The 16,872-nt window shown below is 43.6% G+C and overlaps 1 protein-coding gene across 3 annotated transcripts in view; it reads right to left on the bottom strand.

The window, feature by feature from the left end:
* Nucleotides 1-16,872, bottom strand: part of cep120 (centrosomal protein 120) — a 136,420-nt gene that overhangs the window by 77,470 nt on the left and 42,078 nt on the right. For all 3 annotated transcript variants that reach the window (XM_070883190.1, XM_070883201.1, XM_070883212.1), the window contains exons 10-11: nt 12,213-12,381; nt 7,290-7,439 (exon numbers count right to left, since the gene is read on the bottom strand). In XM_070883190.1, the coding sequence (XP_070739291.1) occupies nt 7,290-7,439; nt 12,213-12,381 (319 nt within the window). The remainder of the gene's footprint in view (nt 1-7,289; nt 7,440-12,212; nt 12,382-16,872) is intronic.

Below are 16,872 nucleotides of genomic sequence, written 5' to 3'. Positions count from 1 at the left end.
ATAGACCGGTTAGCCTGACATCGGTAGTGAGGAAAATGTTGGAATCAATTATTAAAGATGTAATAGCAGCACATTTGGAAAGCGATGACAGTATCGGTCCAAGTCAGCATGGATTTATGAAAGGGAAATCATGCTTGACAAATCTTCTAGAATTTTTTGAGGATGTAACTAGTAGAGTGGACAAGGGAGAACCAGTGGATGTGGTGTATTTGGACTTTCAAAAGGCTTTTGACAAGGTCACACACACAAGAGATTAGTGCGCGAAAATTAAAGCAGATGGTATTGGGGGTAATGTATTGACGTGGATAAAGAACTGGTTGGCAGACAGGAAGCAAGAGTAGGAATAAACGGGTCCTTTTCAGAATGGCAGGCAGTGGCTAGTGGGGTACCGCAAGCTTCAGTGCTGGGACTCCAGCTATTTACAATATAAATTAATGATTAAGTCGAAGGAATTGAATGTAATATCTCCAAGTTTACAGATGACACTAAGCTAGGTGGCAGTGTGAGCTGTGAGGAGGATGCTAAGAGGCTGCAGGGTGACTTGGACAGGTTTGGTGAGTGGACAAATGTATGGTAGATGCAGTATAATGTAGATAAATGTGAGGTTATCCACTTTGATGGCAAAAACAGGAAAGCAGATTATCTGAATGGTGACAGATTAGAAAAAGGAGAGGTGCAAAGAGACCTCGGTGTCATGGTACATCAGTCATTTAAAGTTGGCATGCAGATACAGCAGGCGGTGAAGGCGGCAAATAGCATGTTGGCCTTCATAGCGAGAGGATTTGAGTATAGGAGCAGGGAAGTCTAACTGTAGTTGTACAGGGCCTTGGTGAGGCCACACCTTGAATATTGTGTACAGTTTTGGTCTCCTAATCTGAGGAAGGACATTCTTGCTATTGAGGGAGTGCAGCGAAGGCTCACCAGACTGATTCCCGGGATGGCAGGACTGATATATGAAGAAAGACTGGATCGACTCGGCTTATATTCATTGTAATTTAGAAGAATGAGAGGGGATCATAGAAACAGAAAATTTGGACGGGATTGGACAGGTTAGATGCAGGAAGAATGTTCCCGATGTTGGGAAAGTCCAGAACCAGGAGTGACAGTCTAAGGATAAGGGGTAAGCCATTTAGGACCGAGATGAGCAGAAACTTCTTCACTCAGAATTGTGAACCTGTGGAATTCTCTACCACAGAAAGTTGTTGAGGCCAGTTCGTTAGATATATTCAAAAGGGAGTTAGATGTGGCCCTTACCAAGGGGTATGGAGAGAAAGCAGGAATGGGGTACTGAAGTTGCATGATCAGCCATGATCTTATTGAATGGTGGTGCAGGCTCGAAGGGCCGAATCCTGCAACTATTTTCTATGTTTTTATGTTTCTACACAAGGCCTGTCCCCAAAAGTTGAATAATCCAGCAGCACGGTCAGGATTCATGCATCAATAATGATCACTCCAGTGTGGTATTACAAGATAACAGTCATGGACGAAAATACCTTCAATAAGGAGTTAACACCTCCAGGAAAGTAAAGTAAAGTAAATTGACATTTAAAAAAATCAGCTTTTAATTTGTGGTCAATGGTGAAGCAAAGGCGTTAACCACTTGCCATGAAGTAAGCTTCGCACAAACATCTCTATCTGTGGAGAAAAGTTCAGCTTTTCTGACATGCAGTTGAAATCATCGCAAATAATGGGGAATCCTTGTGAGCTGCTGTGACGTCAACAAGCAGTCTAAGCAACCAATCACAACGCAGAATTCTCTCAAACAGAGCACCAGGAAGTAAGTAAACTCCTTTGATTCCAACATTTAAAAAATGTTAGAGAGCAAACAAAGTCTAGGCCTTTCACATGGGGGAAAAGGTAAACCTGAAATAAAGATCGACAAAATTTTTTAAAAAAACTTAAGATTCTTTCAATATATAATCTTTATTAAAATGAATGAATTTGAAACTCCACAAAATTAAAGTGAGTTTTTCAGGGCCATGTTTGTTGAGCAATTAATATGCTGTTACACCAGTTACACCTAATCCAAAAGGGTCTACCTTTTCATGGGGTATTTTACAGTGATATTACCATGGAAGAGATGAAATTTTCATCTTTCTCCCGAGATTTGCTGGCTGTGCAGGGAAGAGGGTTGTCACAGCGCAGCCAGTGTCAGAGCATTATCATCATAGGCAGTCCCTCGGAGTCAAGGATGACTTGCTTCCACACTAGAAATGAGTTCTCAGGTGACTGAAGAGTCCAATGCGGGACCTGCAGTCTGTCACAGGTGGGGCAAACAGTGGTTGAAGAATGGGTGAGTGGGGTGCCTGGGATGTTGCACGCTCCTTCCGCAATTGACGCTTGGCTTCAGCTTGCTCTCGGTGGAGAGACTCGAAATGGTCAGCGCCTTTCCGGACGCTTTTCCTCCACTTTGGACGGTCTTGGACCAAGGATTCCCAGGTGTCGGAGGGGATGTTACATTTTTTTTTAAAAAGGAGGCTTTGAGAGCGTCCTTGAAGTGCTTCCTCTGCCCACCTAGGGCTCGCTTGCCGTGTCGGAGCTCCGAGTAGAGCGCTTGTTTTGAGAGTCTCGTATCAGGCATGTGAACGATGTGGCCCGTCCAGTGGAGCTGACTGAGCGTGGTTAGTGCTTCGATGCTGGGGATGTTGGCCTGAGCGAGAACACCAACGTTGGTGCGCCTATCCTGCCAATGGATTTGCAGGATCTTGCAGAGGAAGCGTTAGTGGTACTTCCCCAGTGTTTGACTGCTGTACACAATCCATGTCTCAGCTGTATAAGAGAGCAGGTATCACGACTGCTCTGTCGACCATGAGCTTGTTGCCAGGTTTGAGGTCCTGGTCTTCAAACACTCTCTTCCTCAGGCGACCGAAGACTGCACTGGCACACTGAAGGTGGCGTTGGACCTAGTCATCGATACCTGCCCTGGTTCACGGTAGGCTCCCGAGGTATGGAAAACTGTCCAAGGCCTCGTCATGGATTTTGATAACCGGGGAGGGGCAGTGCTGTGTGGCAGGGGCAGGCTGGTAGAGGACCTTTGTCTTACAGATATTTAAGTGCAAGGCCCATGCTCTCGTACGCTTCGGTGAAGGTGTTGACGATGGCTTGGAGTTTGGCCTTCGAGTGCGCACAGACGCAGGCGCCAGAGCAGTGAATGACTGACCACAATTTCACGATTTCCAGATTAGGATGTACATAAGAACATAAGAATTAGGAACAGGAGTAGGCCATCTAGCCCCTCGAGCATGGCTGATCTGGCCGTGGACTCAGCTCCACTTACCCGCCCGCTCACCGTAACCCTTAATTCCCTTATTGGTTAAAAATCTAGCTATCTGTGACTTGAATACATTCAATGAGCTAGCCTCAACTGCTTCCTTGGGCAGAGAATTCCACAGATTCACAACCCTCTGGGAGAAGAAATTCCTTCTCAACTCGGTTTTAAATTGGCTGTGGTAGACCCTGACATTACAGTCAATTTGAAAGAGGTAATAACAACGAACACTGTTCGTTTCCTGTTATTACCACTGCAAATTCCAGGCCATTTTTTTTCACATCTGAAGAACAGTATATAGTGGTTGTTTCCCAGGGATCAGTATTAGGCCTCTGCTTTTTCTGATGTATATTAATGACCTGGACGTGGTATATATGTCAATTTTAAAGTTTGCAGATGATGTGGAAGTTGGAACTGCAGTAAACAGCTAAGATGATAGCAGACTTCAGGAGGATATAGAGACTGGTGAAATGGGCAGATACATGGCAGATGAAATTTGAGAGAGAAGTATGAAGTAATGAATTTTTATAGGAAGAAACAGGAAAAGGAATATAAACGAAATGTTACAATTTTAAAGAGAGTGCAGGAACAGAAGGACCTGGGGGTGTTCGTACATAAATCTTTGAAGGTGGCAGGACAAATTGAGAAGAGTGTGAAAAAAAAACATATGGAATGCTTGACTTGAGAGACGTAGGCCAGAATTATAACCTGGAGACCTGCTGCAAGCGGGAATGGTAGAGCACAGGAACCCCCAAAGACCGGGTTTCCCCACATGCATGCATGTGACGTCACAGAGAGGTTGCCGGCCCGGAAGTCAGTATGATTGATTGGCTGACTTCCAGTCAGGCGGGGAACACTGGACAAAAGGCCGCAGCCCCAGTGTAAGAATTCCGCGAAAACATCGACAGCAAAAGCATTAACTTTTGGACTTAGTTTCGGACATTGCTTTAATTTAGCTGTTACTGCACAAGGGCAAACAGCCTGATGTGGGACAGGTCCAAACATGTCCCACAGGAATACACAACAGGTGGGCAGAAATCAATGGCTGAAATGGCAGGAAGGTGGTTGATGGACGGGCCCTTTGTCATGTAATCAGTGAGAGATCAAGATGACTGGTCAGTGCTCAAGATACAAAGGAAGCTCTTCGACCACCCAGATCTGTTGGAGCCTTATCGAGGAAACAGCCCAGTAACAAAGGACCGAAGACATGATTTTGCTCGTTCAGTTGTACTGCCTCAGGCGAAGGACAGTTGAACTTTTGGCACGAGAAGCAGCATTTTTGCAAGTATAAGAGTAGCAGGTTTCGGCTGCCATCGCTCTCTCCTCTTCAACGCTTACTTACTCGCTTCGTTCAACGCACAAGGACGGAGAACTCTGTCTGGGACAGAGAGAAGAAACACCATCTATGAGCAAAGAGAGCCTTGCTAGTTCGACTAGGAAGCTGACCTTGAGACTGGACTTGAATACCAGAGATTGCTACAGAACCAGAAGAGACGCCTCATTGGGAGAAGCAGCGAGTAAGCCAGAGGGGTAATTGGTGAGCATTTATCCCATCCCACACATCATTAAGATCATCGCATAGTGTGAACGGGTGTCGTGTGTCCCAACCAAGCCTTAGGGGTTTAGTGAGGAGGTTTTTGCATGGGTCGTAAGCGTATGCACGATTCTGTTGGACAGATTCGGTGGTGCACTTCTGAATCAGAGCAAGGGTGTTTTAGTTGTGGGTACTTCGAGTTAGGGGCCTGTTCAGGTGGGCCAGGGTTGTGTGTTGTAAAACAGACAAACTCAATACACCACCAGGGTGTGTTTTACTGGATGCAGGTGTGTGCTTTAACTTGAATAAAAGCATGGTGACGGTTGAGACCGAAAGATCTGGCTATAACGGTGTATTTCTGTTCACCACTATAATTCCGGTGTCTACAACTTTTGTAATGGGGGTGATTCAAAACCACCAAGGGCTACACCACTTACACCAGGAAGGTATGATCCCAAACCCTGGCGGTCCGATCCTATGGGGGAAGGCAGGAGGAAGCCCTCCTGCTCGTCCCAGCCCACAAGGAATGCTCGCCGAGGCTGTCCTCTCCTTGCTGCAGCTACTGGAATTCCCGAGGCCCGGGAACCCCAGCAGGCCATAGTTAAACCTGCATAGCAGGTTAAATCAGAGTCCTCCAGTCTCGTTTTTATATTTCAAATGCCAACCTGCCCCCTCTGAGCAGATTTGCTGCCTGGCCCCAATGCCGCCTTCATTAAAACTGTAAGTGGGGGGGCGGGGTTGGGTTTGGGGTCAGGATTCCTATTTTTCACACTTCAACCTCCCACCCGACCCCAACCCACTCTTTTTTAAAATTACTCCAATTGAGTACAAAAGCAAGGACTTTATGCTAAATTTTAATAAGTTACTAGTTCGGCCCCATCTGGAGTAGTGTGTCCAGCCACACCACAATTTAGGAAGTCAAGGCCTTAGCAAAGTTGCGAAGGATTTACTAAGAATGGTACCAGAGATGCGGGACTTCAGTTACATGGAGAGACTAGAGGAGCTGAGGTTGTTTTTCTTAGTGCAGCGAAGTTCAAGTGGATATTTAAAAGAAGTGTTCAAAATCATGAAGGGTTTTGATAAAGTAAATGTGAAACCGCTTCCAGCAGCAGAAGGGTTGGGAGCCTGAGGACACAGATTAAGGTAATTGGCAAATGAACCAGAGGCAAGAGAGAGATTTTTTTTAATGCAATGAATTATGATGATCTGGAATGCACTGTCTGAAAGGGTGATGGAAGCAGATTCAATAATAACTTTCAAAAGAGAATTAGATGAATACTTGAAGGGAAAAATGTGCAGGGCTATGGAGAAAGTGCAGGGGAGTGGGACCAATTGGATAGCCCTTTCAAAAAGAGCTGGCACAAGACTGATGCGCAGAAAAGTCTCCTTCTGTGCTACATCATTCCAGGATTCTAACATAACTATTTGATGCAAGTAATATTTTTTTTAAACTAAAACCATATTTAGCCATTAGTTTTCATTGCAGTTTCTGCTTTGTTGACCTGAATATTTTCAGCAGTTTAACAAGGTCATACAGGAAACCCAAAAGAAATATATATTGAGACTTGTAAGGCGAGCATTATTTTCAGCTTTGTCGTTATGTGGGGTAGAATAAAACATTAAAATAATGGTCCTGAAATTCCAACGTTCCTGGGCCCGTATGAAGTTTGTACGGACCCGGAAGGCATCGGAAAAGCCGGTTTTCGGCACGCAATGCGCATGCGCTGAAAATCAGCTTTTCCGATCTGTCAAGCTTCTGGCTTGACAGATCATCCGCAGATCGGGAGCGATGACATTTGTAAGTGCAAATTTCTGATATTTACGCATACAAATGTCCTCAAAAATCTTGCGCCTGAAAAAGCAGGCGCATAGCCTACTTTTACAGGTGCAAGTGTTTTAAAAAAACACAACAAAAATAAAGTTATGAAAACATATTTTATTAAAAACCCTCCCCATAATGGCAAGTTTATTTTTAAAACTTAAAAAAAAAATTGGGAAAATATATTGTTTGAAGACATTAATAACTAATTTAAATGTAGTGTATATTTTCTATTTTTTTTTTAGTATTTTGGGTGTTTGGGGCTGTTTCTCAATCATTGTAATTGGAGTTTAGGACCTTAAGGAACTCCGATTACTACGAATGAGTATATACTTTACCCGATTGGCTGCTCAGAGGCATGTGACTCCAGCTCCAGGCCTGGGCACGTCCCGACGTGCACGCGCTGCGACGCGCAGTCAGGAGAGGCCACAGCATCGGAAAGTTGAACGTGGGCAGCAGCTTAAGGTAGGTGTGTATTTTTCTCTCTAAAAATTCCCGCGGGAAGGTCAAAACGGAATTTCATGGCCAATGTTGTTTCCTACATTATAGGGATTACACTTCAAAAGTATTTCATTAGCTGTAAAGCGCATTGGGGCATCCAGTTATTGTGAAAGGCGCTTATATAAACACAAGTCTTTCTTTCTTTCTATCGTGTTCGATAATGGTACCTGAAAAAGGTATCTTGCAGTTGATGAGGTAGTGCTGCAAAATCAAATGCGCAGAATGATTGAGGAAACATCACTTCCATGTTTTTCTTCACTTCCACTGGAGGATTAGTCATGATTGGGGCTGCAGTACCAAAAAATGGGTAGGAGTACCTGATCAGCAAATTGAAGGGAAAAAAAAGTTAGGACACCATGGTATCGTCATTAGAAAATAAGTAGACTTGCATCCAGAGAATTATCAACTGAACAGAAACATTTTTAGATTTGATTCAACATTTTATTTAATCTGAAAATATACACACTACATGGTGTAAAGCACAGTTTCGCCATGGGCTGTTTTAAGCATTTAACCTGCTAGATGAGTGTGAAAAAATTAGATTAGTAATGTTGGGCCCAAGTTTCCACATGATTTGCGCCTGATTTTTTAGGAGCAACTGGTGGAGAACGGACTATCTTAGAAATCGCAATTCGGGGGGGGGGGGGGGGGGGGGGAGGGAGGAGGAGGGAGGCGCCCGTTCTTCCTGCCTGGGGGGTAGGAGGCACCCATTCTTCCCCGCTTGGGGGGGGGGGGGGGGGGGGGGGAAGGCGCCCGTTCTTCCTGCCGGGGGGGTAGGAGGCGCCCGTTCTTCCCGCGCGGGGGGCGGTAGGAGGCAGGAGGCGCCCATTCTTCCCGCGGGGGGGGGGGGGAGGAGGAGGAGGAGACAGTGAGAAGGCTGCAAGTGCTGATGGCAATGTGCTTTTATTTTAAAAAATTTCAAAAATTAAACAACTACAAAAATGGCCGAGTGCCAATGTTTTTTTCACAGAGCATGAGCGAACGCTCCAACGCACAGCGTTGCCGGCAGGAAAAAAACTAATTTAAATAGTAGCCGCCACCTCCCACTTACAAAATCGGCACGAGTGTAGGCTCTGCCCCTCTGGGCGCCGCGCCAGGCAGACAAGGAGCTGCAGAACGCTCCAGAATCGCGATTTTTTTTTTTTAGGCGCCGTTTTAGGCGCGAAAAACGGGCGCCCAGCTCGGAGGGGCGCCCGTTTTTTATCGTGTGGAAACTTGGGCCCGTTATAACTGAACTTTAACAACCATCAGCTCAGTGTGCAAGCAGTGTCGGAGGCAAGAGGGAGCTAAAGGTGCATAGCCAGATATAGAAAACAATCTGGGAGGCTAATACTGAGCCTTTGCAGAGCCCAGCTCCACCTGGAAAACTATGCACATTACAATTCATGGGGACATTTTGGCATTGGAGTGTATAAAGAACAATTAACAAACAGGAATCGAAGCCAAGAGGAGTGACAAAGGAAACTAAACATAGAAAATAGGTGCAGGAGTAGGCCATTCGGCCCTTTGAGCCTGCACCACCATTCAATAAGATCATGGCTGATCATTCCCTCAGTACCCCTTTTCTGCTTTCTCTCCATACCCCTTGATCCCTTTAGCCGTAAGGGCCATATCTAACTCCCTCTTGAATATATCCAGCAAACTGGCATCAACAACTCTCTGCGGTAGCAAATACCACAGGTTCACAATTCTGAGTGAAGAAGTTTCTCCTCATCTCTGTCCTATATTGCTTATCCCTTATCTTTAGACTGTGACCCCTGGTTCTGGACTTCCCCAACATCAGGAACATTCTTCCTGCATCTAACCTGTCCAGTCCCTTCAGAATTTTATAAGTTTCTATGAGATCCCCTCTCATTCTTCTAAATTCCAGTGTATAAGCCTAGCCGATCTAGTCTTTCCTATATGTCAGTCCTGCCATCCCGGGAATCAGTCTGGTGAACCTTCGCTGTACTCCCTCAATAGCAAGCACGTCCTTCCTCAGATTAGGAGGCCAAAACCGCACACAATATTCCAGGTGTAGTTTCATCAAGGCCCTGTACAACTGCAGTAAGACCTCCCTGCTGCTATACTCAAATCCCCTCGCTATGAAGGCCAGCATGCCATTTGCTTTCTTTATTGCCTGCTGTACCTGCATGCTACCTTCAATGACTGATGTACCATGACACCCAGGTCTCGCTGCACCTCCCCCTTTTACTAATCTGTCACCATTCAGATAATAATCTGCCTTCCTGTTTTTGCCACCAAAGTGGATAACCTCACATTTATTCACATTATACTGCATCTGCCATGCATCCTCCTTGCAGCTCACACTGCCACCCAGCTTAGTGTCATCTGCAAACTTGGATATATTACATTCAATTCCTTCGTCTAAATCATTAATGTATATTGTAAATAGCTGGGGTCCCAGCACTGAACCCTGCGGCACCCCACTAGTCACTGCCTGCCATTCTGAAAAGGACCTGTTTATTCCCGCTCTTTGCTTCCTGGCTGCCAACCAGTTCTCTATCCAAGTCAATACATTACCCCCAATACCATGTGCTTTAATTTTGCACACTAATCTCGTGTGGGACCTTGTCAAAAGCCTTTTGAAAGTCCAAATACACCACATCCACGGGTTCTCCTTTATCTACTCTACTAGTTATGTCCTCAAAAAACTCTAGATTTGTCAAGCATGATTTCACTTTCATAAATCCATGCCGACTTGGACCGATCCGGTCACTGCTTTCCAAATGCGCTATTACATCTTTAATAACTGATTCCAGCACTTTCCCCATCACTGATGTCAGGCTAACCAGTCTATAATTCACTGTTTTCTCTCTCCCTCCTTTTTTAAAATGTGGGTTTACATGAGCTACCCTCCAATCCATAGGAACTGATCCAGAGTCCATGGAATGTTGGAAAATGACCACCAATACATCCGCTATTCCTTGGGCCACTTCTTTAAGTACTCTGGGATGCAGACCATCAGGCCCTGGGGATTTATCGGCCTTCAGTCCCTTCAATTTCCCCAACACCATTTCCTGACTAATAAGGATTTCCCTCAGTTCCTCCTTCTCACTAGACCCTTGGTCCCCTAGTATTTTTGGTTATTTGTGTCTTCCTTAATGAAGACAGAACCAAAGTATTTGTTCAATTGGTCTACCATTTCCTTGTCCCCCATTATGAATTCACCTGATTCTGACTGCAAGGGATCTGCATTAGTCTTCACTAATCTTTTTCTCTTTGCAAAAGCTTCTATCGATATGTGGTCAGTTTTTATGTTCCCTCCCTACAAGCTTACTCTCATACTCTATTTTTCCCCCTCCTAATTAAAACCCTTAGTCCTCCTCTGCTGAATTCTAAATTTCTCCCAGTCCTCAGGTTTGCTGCTTTTTCTGGCCAATTTCTATGCCTCTTCCTTGGATTTAACACTATCCCTAATTTCCCTCGTTAGCCACGGTTGAGCCACTTTCCCTTTTTTATTCTTACGCCATACAGGGATGTACAATTGTTGAATTTCACCCATGTAATATTTAAATGTCTGCCATTGCCTATCCACCGTCAACCCTTTAAGTATCATTCTCCTGTCTAGCCTAGCCAACTTCTCATACCGTCAAAGTTTCCTTTCTTTAAGTTCAGGACCCTAGTCTCTGAATTAACTGTGTCACTCTCCATCTTAATGAAGAATTCTACCATATTATGGTCACTCTTCCCCATGCCCTTTTAAGACACAAGGAAGCTTTGTGTTAGACAGATTATTATTATTTTTTTTTTTTTAAAACTGATCCACTTTACACACCAATTCACATTGTAAATGACAATTTGCTGGTTGTGTGGGGACTTTATGATTGAACCTAAGCTTTAAGTCTTGCACTTGATGTTATAGCCACGTCAAATTCTGAAACAGCTTAATTTACATTTACTGCAGAATTAGAAACTGAGCCAGTTTTAGTAATACGCAGTAGTCCAGATTCAAATCTGAAATTAATTTAATTCATCACAGCTAGTGAGTAGGATAACACCATCATATTATTGTACAAAGCGAAGTCTTAATTAAGACTCATCCATCATTTTCTAGTTTTTGGACAGCATTATTGATCTTTAAGTTCATTTAATGACGCATGTCAAAAAGGAAAGTTTTTAAAAATTGAAGTTATTGTTAAATTACATGGCAACATTTCGACTCCACAGCACCAAGCATGCAAGTTATACTTTTTAAACAATTAACCATTAGCAATCAAGTGTATAACTTGCCAATGATTAATGGTTATAAATGATAATTCACCTGCTCGGTGCCATTCGGCTAAAATATTAACTCAAGAAAATACTAAAAAGATTGTAATTTCATAAATAACTAAATGCGTAGAATTTTACAAGTGCTTAGCTATCGCTCAGAAGCATTTGCGTCTAATTGCTTCAATGTATATGACAGGAGCAACCCAACAGAACTTCCAGAGCAGAGTATTCCTATCATCCATAATAGCAATTAAACCAAGAACAAAAACCATTAAATGACATTCCAGTTCTATTTATCAACATGTGGCTTTTTTCTGGCAAGTTACCTCTTTTTTTTCCCCCAACCACACTCCTCCAAGCTGTAGTTAAGATGGCAGCCAGACAAATCACACCAAAACTCAAATATACTGTTCTGTAATCAGTTAATAACCAACTTTCCTATTCTGTCTGTCAAGAAGCTCACTCTTCCACTACCTATAAAGCATCCCCCAAACCAGTCAACATTCAATTTCAGCAAACACGTGAACTATAGCTCCCTCAGCTAGTTCTGGGTGGCCACAATTATTGTATGCAGATATGGATCTCAGCTGCTGTATCGAGTTACTCCCTCATCTCGCCGACTCCTGGTCCCTTTTGGACATTATCTATTCTTTTGAATCTGGAGGACATCAATCAGCTTTTATATGCCTGTACTGATGCCTATACATAATCAGCAGTGCAGTGGGCAAAGTGGATAGCAAAGGTGATGTGTGTTCAAGAATAAATGTTAATAGGTATAAATCAGCACTCAAATCGACAATGCCATGACTGGAAGTGTATTTGTCCTTTACAGAATACAGATAATGAGACACAAATATAAGTAGAAAGACCTTTACCTTGCTATACAGTTTATGGCAAAACTGACATCCAGCTGTCCAATACTTCTTATGTCCAGGGCAAAGCAGAAATGATGTGCTGATGCTGGAATGGAGATCTTTGGTGCTGATGTAGAATCAGAGAAATTAGAAATGGGAGCCGGATCAAATTGTGATTCCATTGCAGAAACTGGTTAGAAGTCAAAAAAATACAATTAGTGCAACATTTAATTTTCACACTTAGTACAGTGAAGGGTGTCAGTATCATGCAATGCAACACCTTAAAAACTTCTACCAAGTCTCAAACACCCTCTCAACTCTGGCTTCAGCACATTCAAGCATCAAAGCAGCAACCTGACTGGAGTGATACAGGTATTACTGTAAAAGTAGCAGTATGTACTCAATCGTTTTGTATCAACACAAGTTTCTTCCTAAACCACACTTCCCACTAAACATACAACATCTTGTCCATTACAAAACAACCCATGAAAATCCTGAAGTCAAATATGTTAATTTAACAGGCCAATGGAGTTACATTTCATCACAACTGAAAACAGTTTAAGTCGGGTACAATTTTCCTTTTGGACATACACCAGTAACTTGAACATGTGGCAATGCCGACCCACTTTCCAGAAAGCAAAGCCTCACTTAGGAATATGGCACTGCATTTAAAATCTTATAATTTGAATTAAAAAAATTAAATGCACGGAATTCAAAATGAGACATAACCATCTCAAAAGGCATGGTTTGTCATATACCAGATTTGCACAATATACTGAGAACAATGCACAGGAAAGTCCATTAGATTTTCATGACTATAATTGAACAATCTACAAACATTTAGTAACTATAGACTTACTTCCCTAGTTTTATGAAGCTGCCACTCATACTATAATGCAAAGAACATTCAAAGAAGAATTTCAGACTTCATTACACATCTAACAATTAAACAAGGTAGTAAACAAAAGTCACACAGTTCTATCTGCTTCATTATATACTTATCAACATAGGCAGTCCCTCGAAACGAGGATGACTTGCTTCCATGCCAAAAAAGGACGAGTTCGCAGGTGTTTCAATGAAGGATCTAATATTCCAGATCCTGAACTACATCCTGAAGGGTGGAAGATGCCTATGCGTGGATTTTTTTTAACATGTGGTGACCGTTGCACACCAGCCACCACACGGGCTTGACAGAGCTCGGTCTTGGTCCAGTGGCAAGAGTTATCCAAGACGACTGGAGATCTGCTCTGCTGCATGGACCTAGTGCACACACATATCGCAGTGTGGGCTGGCCCGTGCTGCCCCTGGGCCCGAACTCACGCTTCTCCTGGGCCCCGATCACATCCCTTTCACAGTCACTCGCCGCTCCTTCGCCCCGATCTCACCGCTCCTGCTGTATCTGCCCACGCTCCAATTACCAACCTGACTTTAATGACGTCATTCTTAACTGCCGTCGCCCTCCTGCACCAGCTCACGCTGCTCCTTAAAGTGGTATGCCTCCACGCTGCTCCCAGGCGCTGCACCGCTCCTTTTATGGCCCCGACCGGTCGCTGGTGTTCTTTCCAAACACTCACCAAAAGAATGGCCAGAGACCATGGCTGCACACCCACCAATAGGCAATTAAACAGTGGACCCTCTCATGCTGTATAGCATGAAGTCGATAGGGTCGATAGAGAGAAACTATTTTCTCTGGTGGGAAAGGTCAGGCAAGGGAGCACAATCTTAAAATTAGACCGAGGCTATTCAGGGGTGATGTCAGGAAGCACTGCTTCACACACACAAAGAGTAGTGGGAAATCTGGGACACTCCTTCAAACGGCTGTTGAGGCTGGGTGGTCAATTGAAAACTTCAACACTGAGATTGATAGCTTTTTGGTTGTGGAACCAAGGCGGGCAGATGGAGTTGAGATCCAGAGCAGCCACGATCTAATTGAATGATGGAACAGGCTCGGGGGGCTGAATGGCCTCCTCCTGCTTCTGTGTTCCTTAACCAATGAGGAAGGAGGAAAACGTGTCTTGACAATAACAGGGGGAAGATAGGCCAATAGCTTGATGGCCGTGTGCCTCCTCAAAAGGCTTCCCTTTAGGACATGATAATCAATGAGCAGAATTTTCCACAACTGCTGAAAGGCCTAATCTGTGTTTCACTGTTCAGAAGTAGATTCAGGAACCAGCCCTTGAGATTGGAAAATTGTGCATGTCACTCTGCTTTTTAAGAATGGCAAGAGGGGGAAACCAGGGAATTATAGACCAATTAACATCTGATGTCTGGAAATTGCGAGAGTCTAGAATTAAGGAGAGGGTGACTGAACACCTTGAAAATGTTCAGTCGATCAGAGAGCGACATGATGGATTTGTGAAAGGTAGGTTATGCCTGACAAACCTGACTGAATTTTTTGAAGAGGTGTTTAAAGTCATGGACAGGGGCATGTCTATGGATGTTATTTATATGGACTTCCAGAAGACATGTGATAAAGTCCCACATAAGAAACTGTTATAAAAACATAAGAAATAGGAGCAGGAATAGGCCATACGGCTCCTTGAGCCTGCCTGTTCTGCCATTTAATACGATCATGGCTGATCCGATCATGGACTCTGGTCCACTTCCCTGCCCGCTCTCCATAACCCCTTATCATTTAAGAAACTGTCTATTTCTGTCTTAAATTTATTCAATGTCCCAGCTTCCACAGCTCCCTGAGGCAGCGAATTCCACAGATCCACAACCCTCAGAAGAAATTTCTCCTCATCTCAGTTTTAAATGGGCGGCCCTTTATTCTAAGATTATGCCCTCTAGTTCTAGTCTCCCCTATCAGTGGAAACAGCCTCTCTGCATCCTATCTGTCCAGCCCCCTCATAATCTTATACGTTTCGATAAGATCACCTCTCATTCTTCTGAATTCCAATGAGTAGAGGCCCAACCTACTCAACCTTTCCTCATAAGTCAACCCCCTCATCTCTGGAATCAACCTTGTGAATCTTCTCTGAACTGCCTCCAAAGCAAATATATCCTTTCGTAAATATGGAAACCAAAACTGCATCCAGTATGGCCTCACCAATACCCTATACAACAGTAGCAAGACTTCTCTGCTTTTATACTCCATTCCCTTGCAATAAAGGCCAAGATCCCATTGGCCTTCCTGATCACTTGCTGTACGTGCATACTATCCTTTTGTGTTTCATGCACAAGTACCCCCAGGTCCCGCTGTATTGCAGCACTTTGTAATCTTTCTCCATTTAAATAATAACTTGCTCTTTGATTTTTTTCTGCCAAAGTGCATGACCTCACACTTTTCAACATTATACTCCATCTGCTAAATTTTTGCCCACTCACTTAGCCTGTCTATGTCCTTTTGCAGATTTTTTGTGTCCTCCTTACACATTGCTTTTCCTCCCATCTTTGTATCATCAGCAAACTTGGCTACGTTACACTCAGTCCCTTCCTCCAAGTCGCTAATATAGATTATAAATAGTTGGGGTCCCAGCACTGATCCCTGCGGCATCCCACTGGTTACTGATTCTTTGGTTGGCAATGAACAATTTATCCCAACTCTGTTTTCTGTTAGCCAATCCTCTATCCATGCTGATATATTACACCCCCAACCCAGTGAACTTTTATCTTGTGCAGTAACATTTTATGTGGCACCTTGTCAAATGCCTTCTGGAAGTGCAAATACACCACATCCACTGGTTCCCCTTTATCCACCCTGTTCATTACATCCTCAAAGAATTCCAGCAAATTTGTCAAACATGACTTCCCCTTCATAAATCCATGCTGACTCTGCCTGACCAAATTTTGCTTTTCCAAATGTCCTGATGGGCAGGTACTCTAATTGGCAGGATGTGACTAGTGGTGTCCACAGGAATCTGTGTTGGGGCCTCAACTATTCACAATATTTATTAACGACTTGGATGATGGCATAGAAAGTCATACAATCTATCCAAATTTGCCCGTGACAAAGATAGACGGCAGTGTAGATGAAAGCATAAAATTACAAAGGGATTAAGTGAATGGGCAAAACTGTGGCAAGTGGATTTCAATCTAAGCAAATGTGAAGACATCCACTTCAGACCTAAAAAAAGGATAGAACAGGGTACTTTCTAAATGGTGAAAAGCTAAAAACAGTGGAGGTCCAGTGACTAAGGGTTCAGGTACATAAATCATTAAAATGTCATGAACAGCTACAGAAAATAATTAAAAAGGCTCCTGGAATGTTGGCCTTTACATCTAGAGGACTAGAACACAAGTGGGTAGAAGTTATGCTTCAGCTGTACAAAATCCTGTTTAGAGCTACCTGAAGCACTGAGAGCAGTTCTGGGCACCACACCGTAGGAAGGATATATTGGCCTTGGAGGGAGTGTAGCATAGGTTTACCAGAATGATACCTGGATTTCAAGGATTAAATTATAAGGAGATTATACAAATTAGGGTTGTATTCCCTTGAATTTAGAAGGTTAAGGGGTGCTTAAAGGGAACAGATAGGGTAGATGGAGAGAAACTATTTCCACTGGTTGGGCATTTTCAGACTAGGGGGGCATAGTTTAAAAATTAGAGCCAGGCCTTTCAGGAGTGAAATTAGGAAGCACTTCTACACCCAAAGGGTGGTAGAAGTTTGGAACTCTCTTCTGCAAATAGCAATTGATGCTAGATCAAATGTTAATTTTAAATCAGAGATTGATAGCTT

This window comes from Pristiophorus japonicus, chromosome 1 (genome assembly GCF_044704955.1).
Source record: "Pristiophorus japonicus isolate sPriJap1 chromosome 1, sPriJap1.hap1, whole genome shotgun sequence".
NCBI lineage: Eukaryota > Metazoa > Chordata > Chondrichthyes > Pristiophoridae > Pristiophorus > Pristiophorus japonicus.
This window is presented reverse-complemented; position numbering and strand designations above follow the sequence as displayed.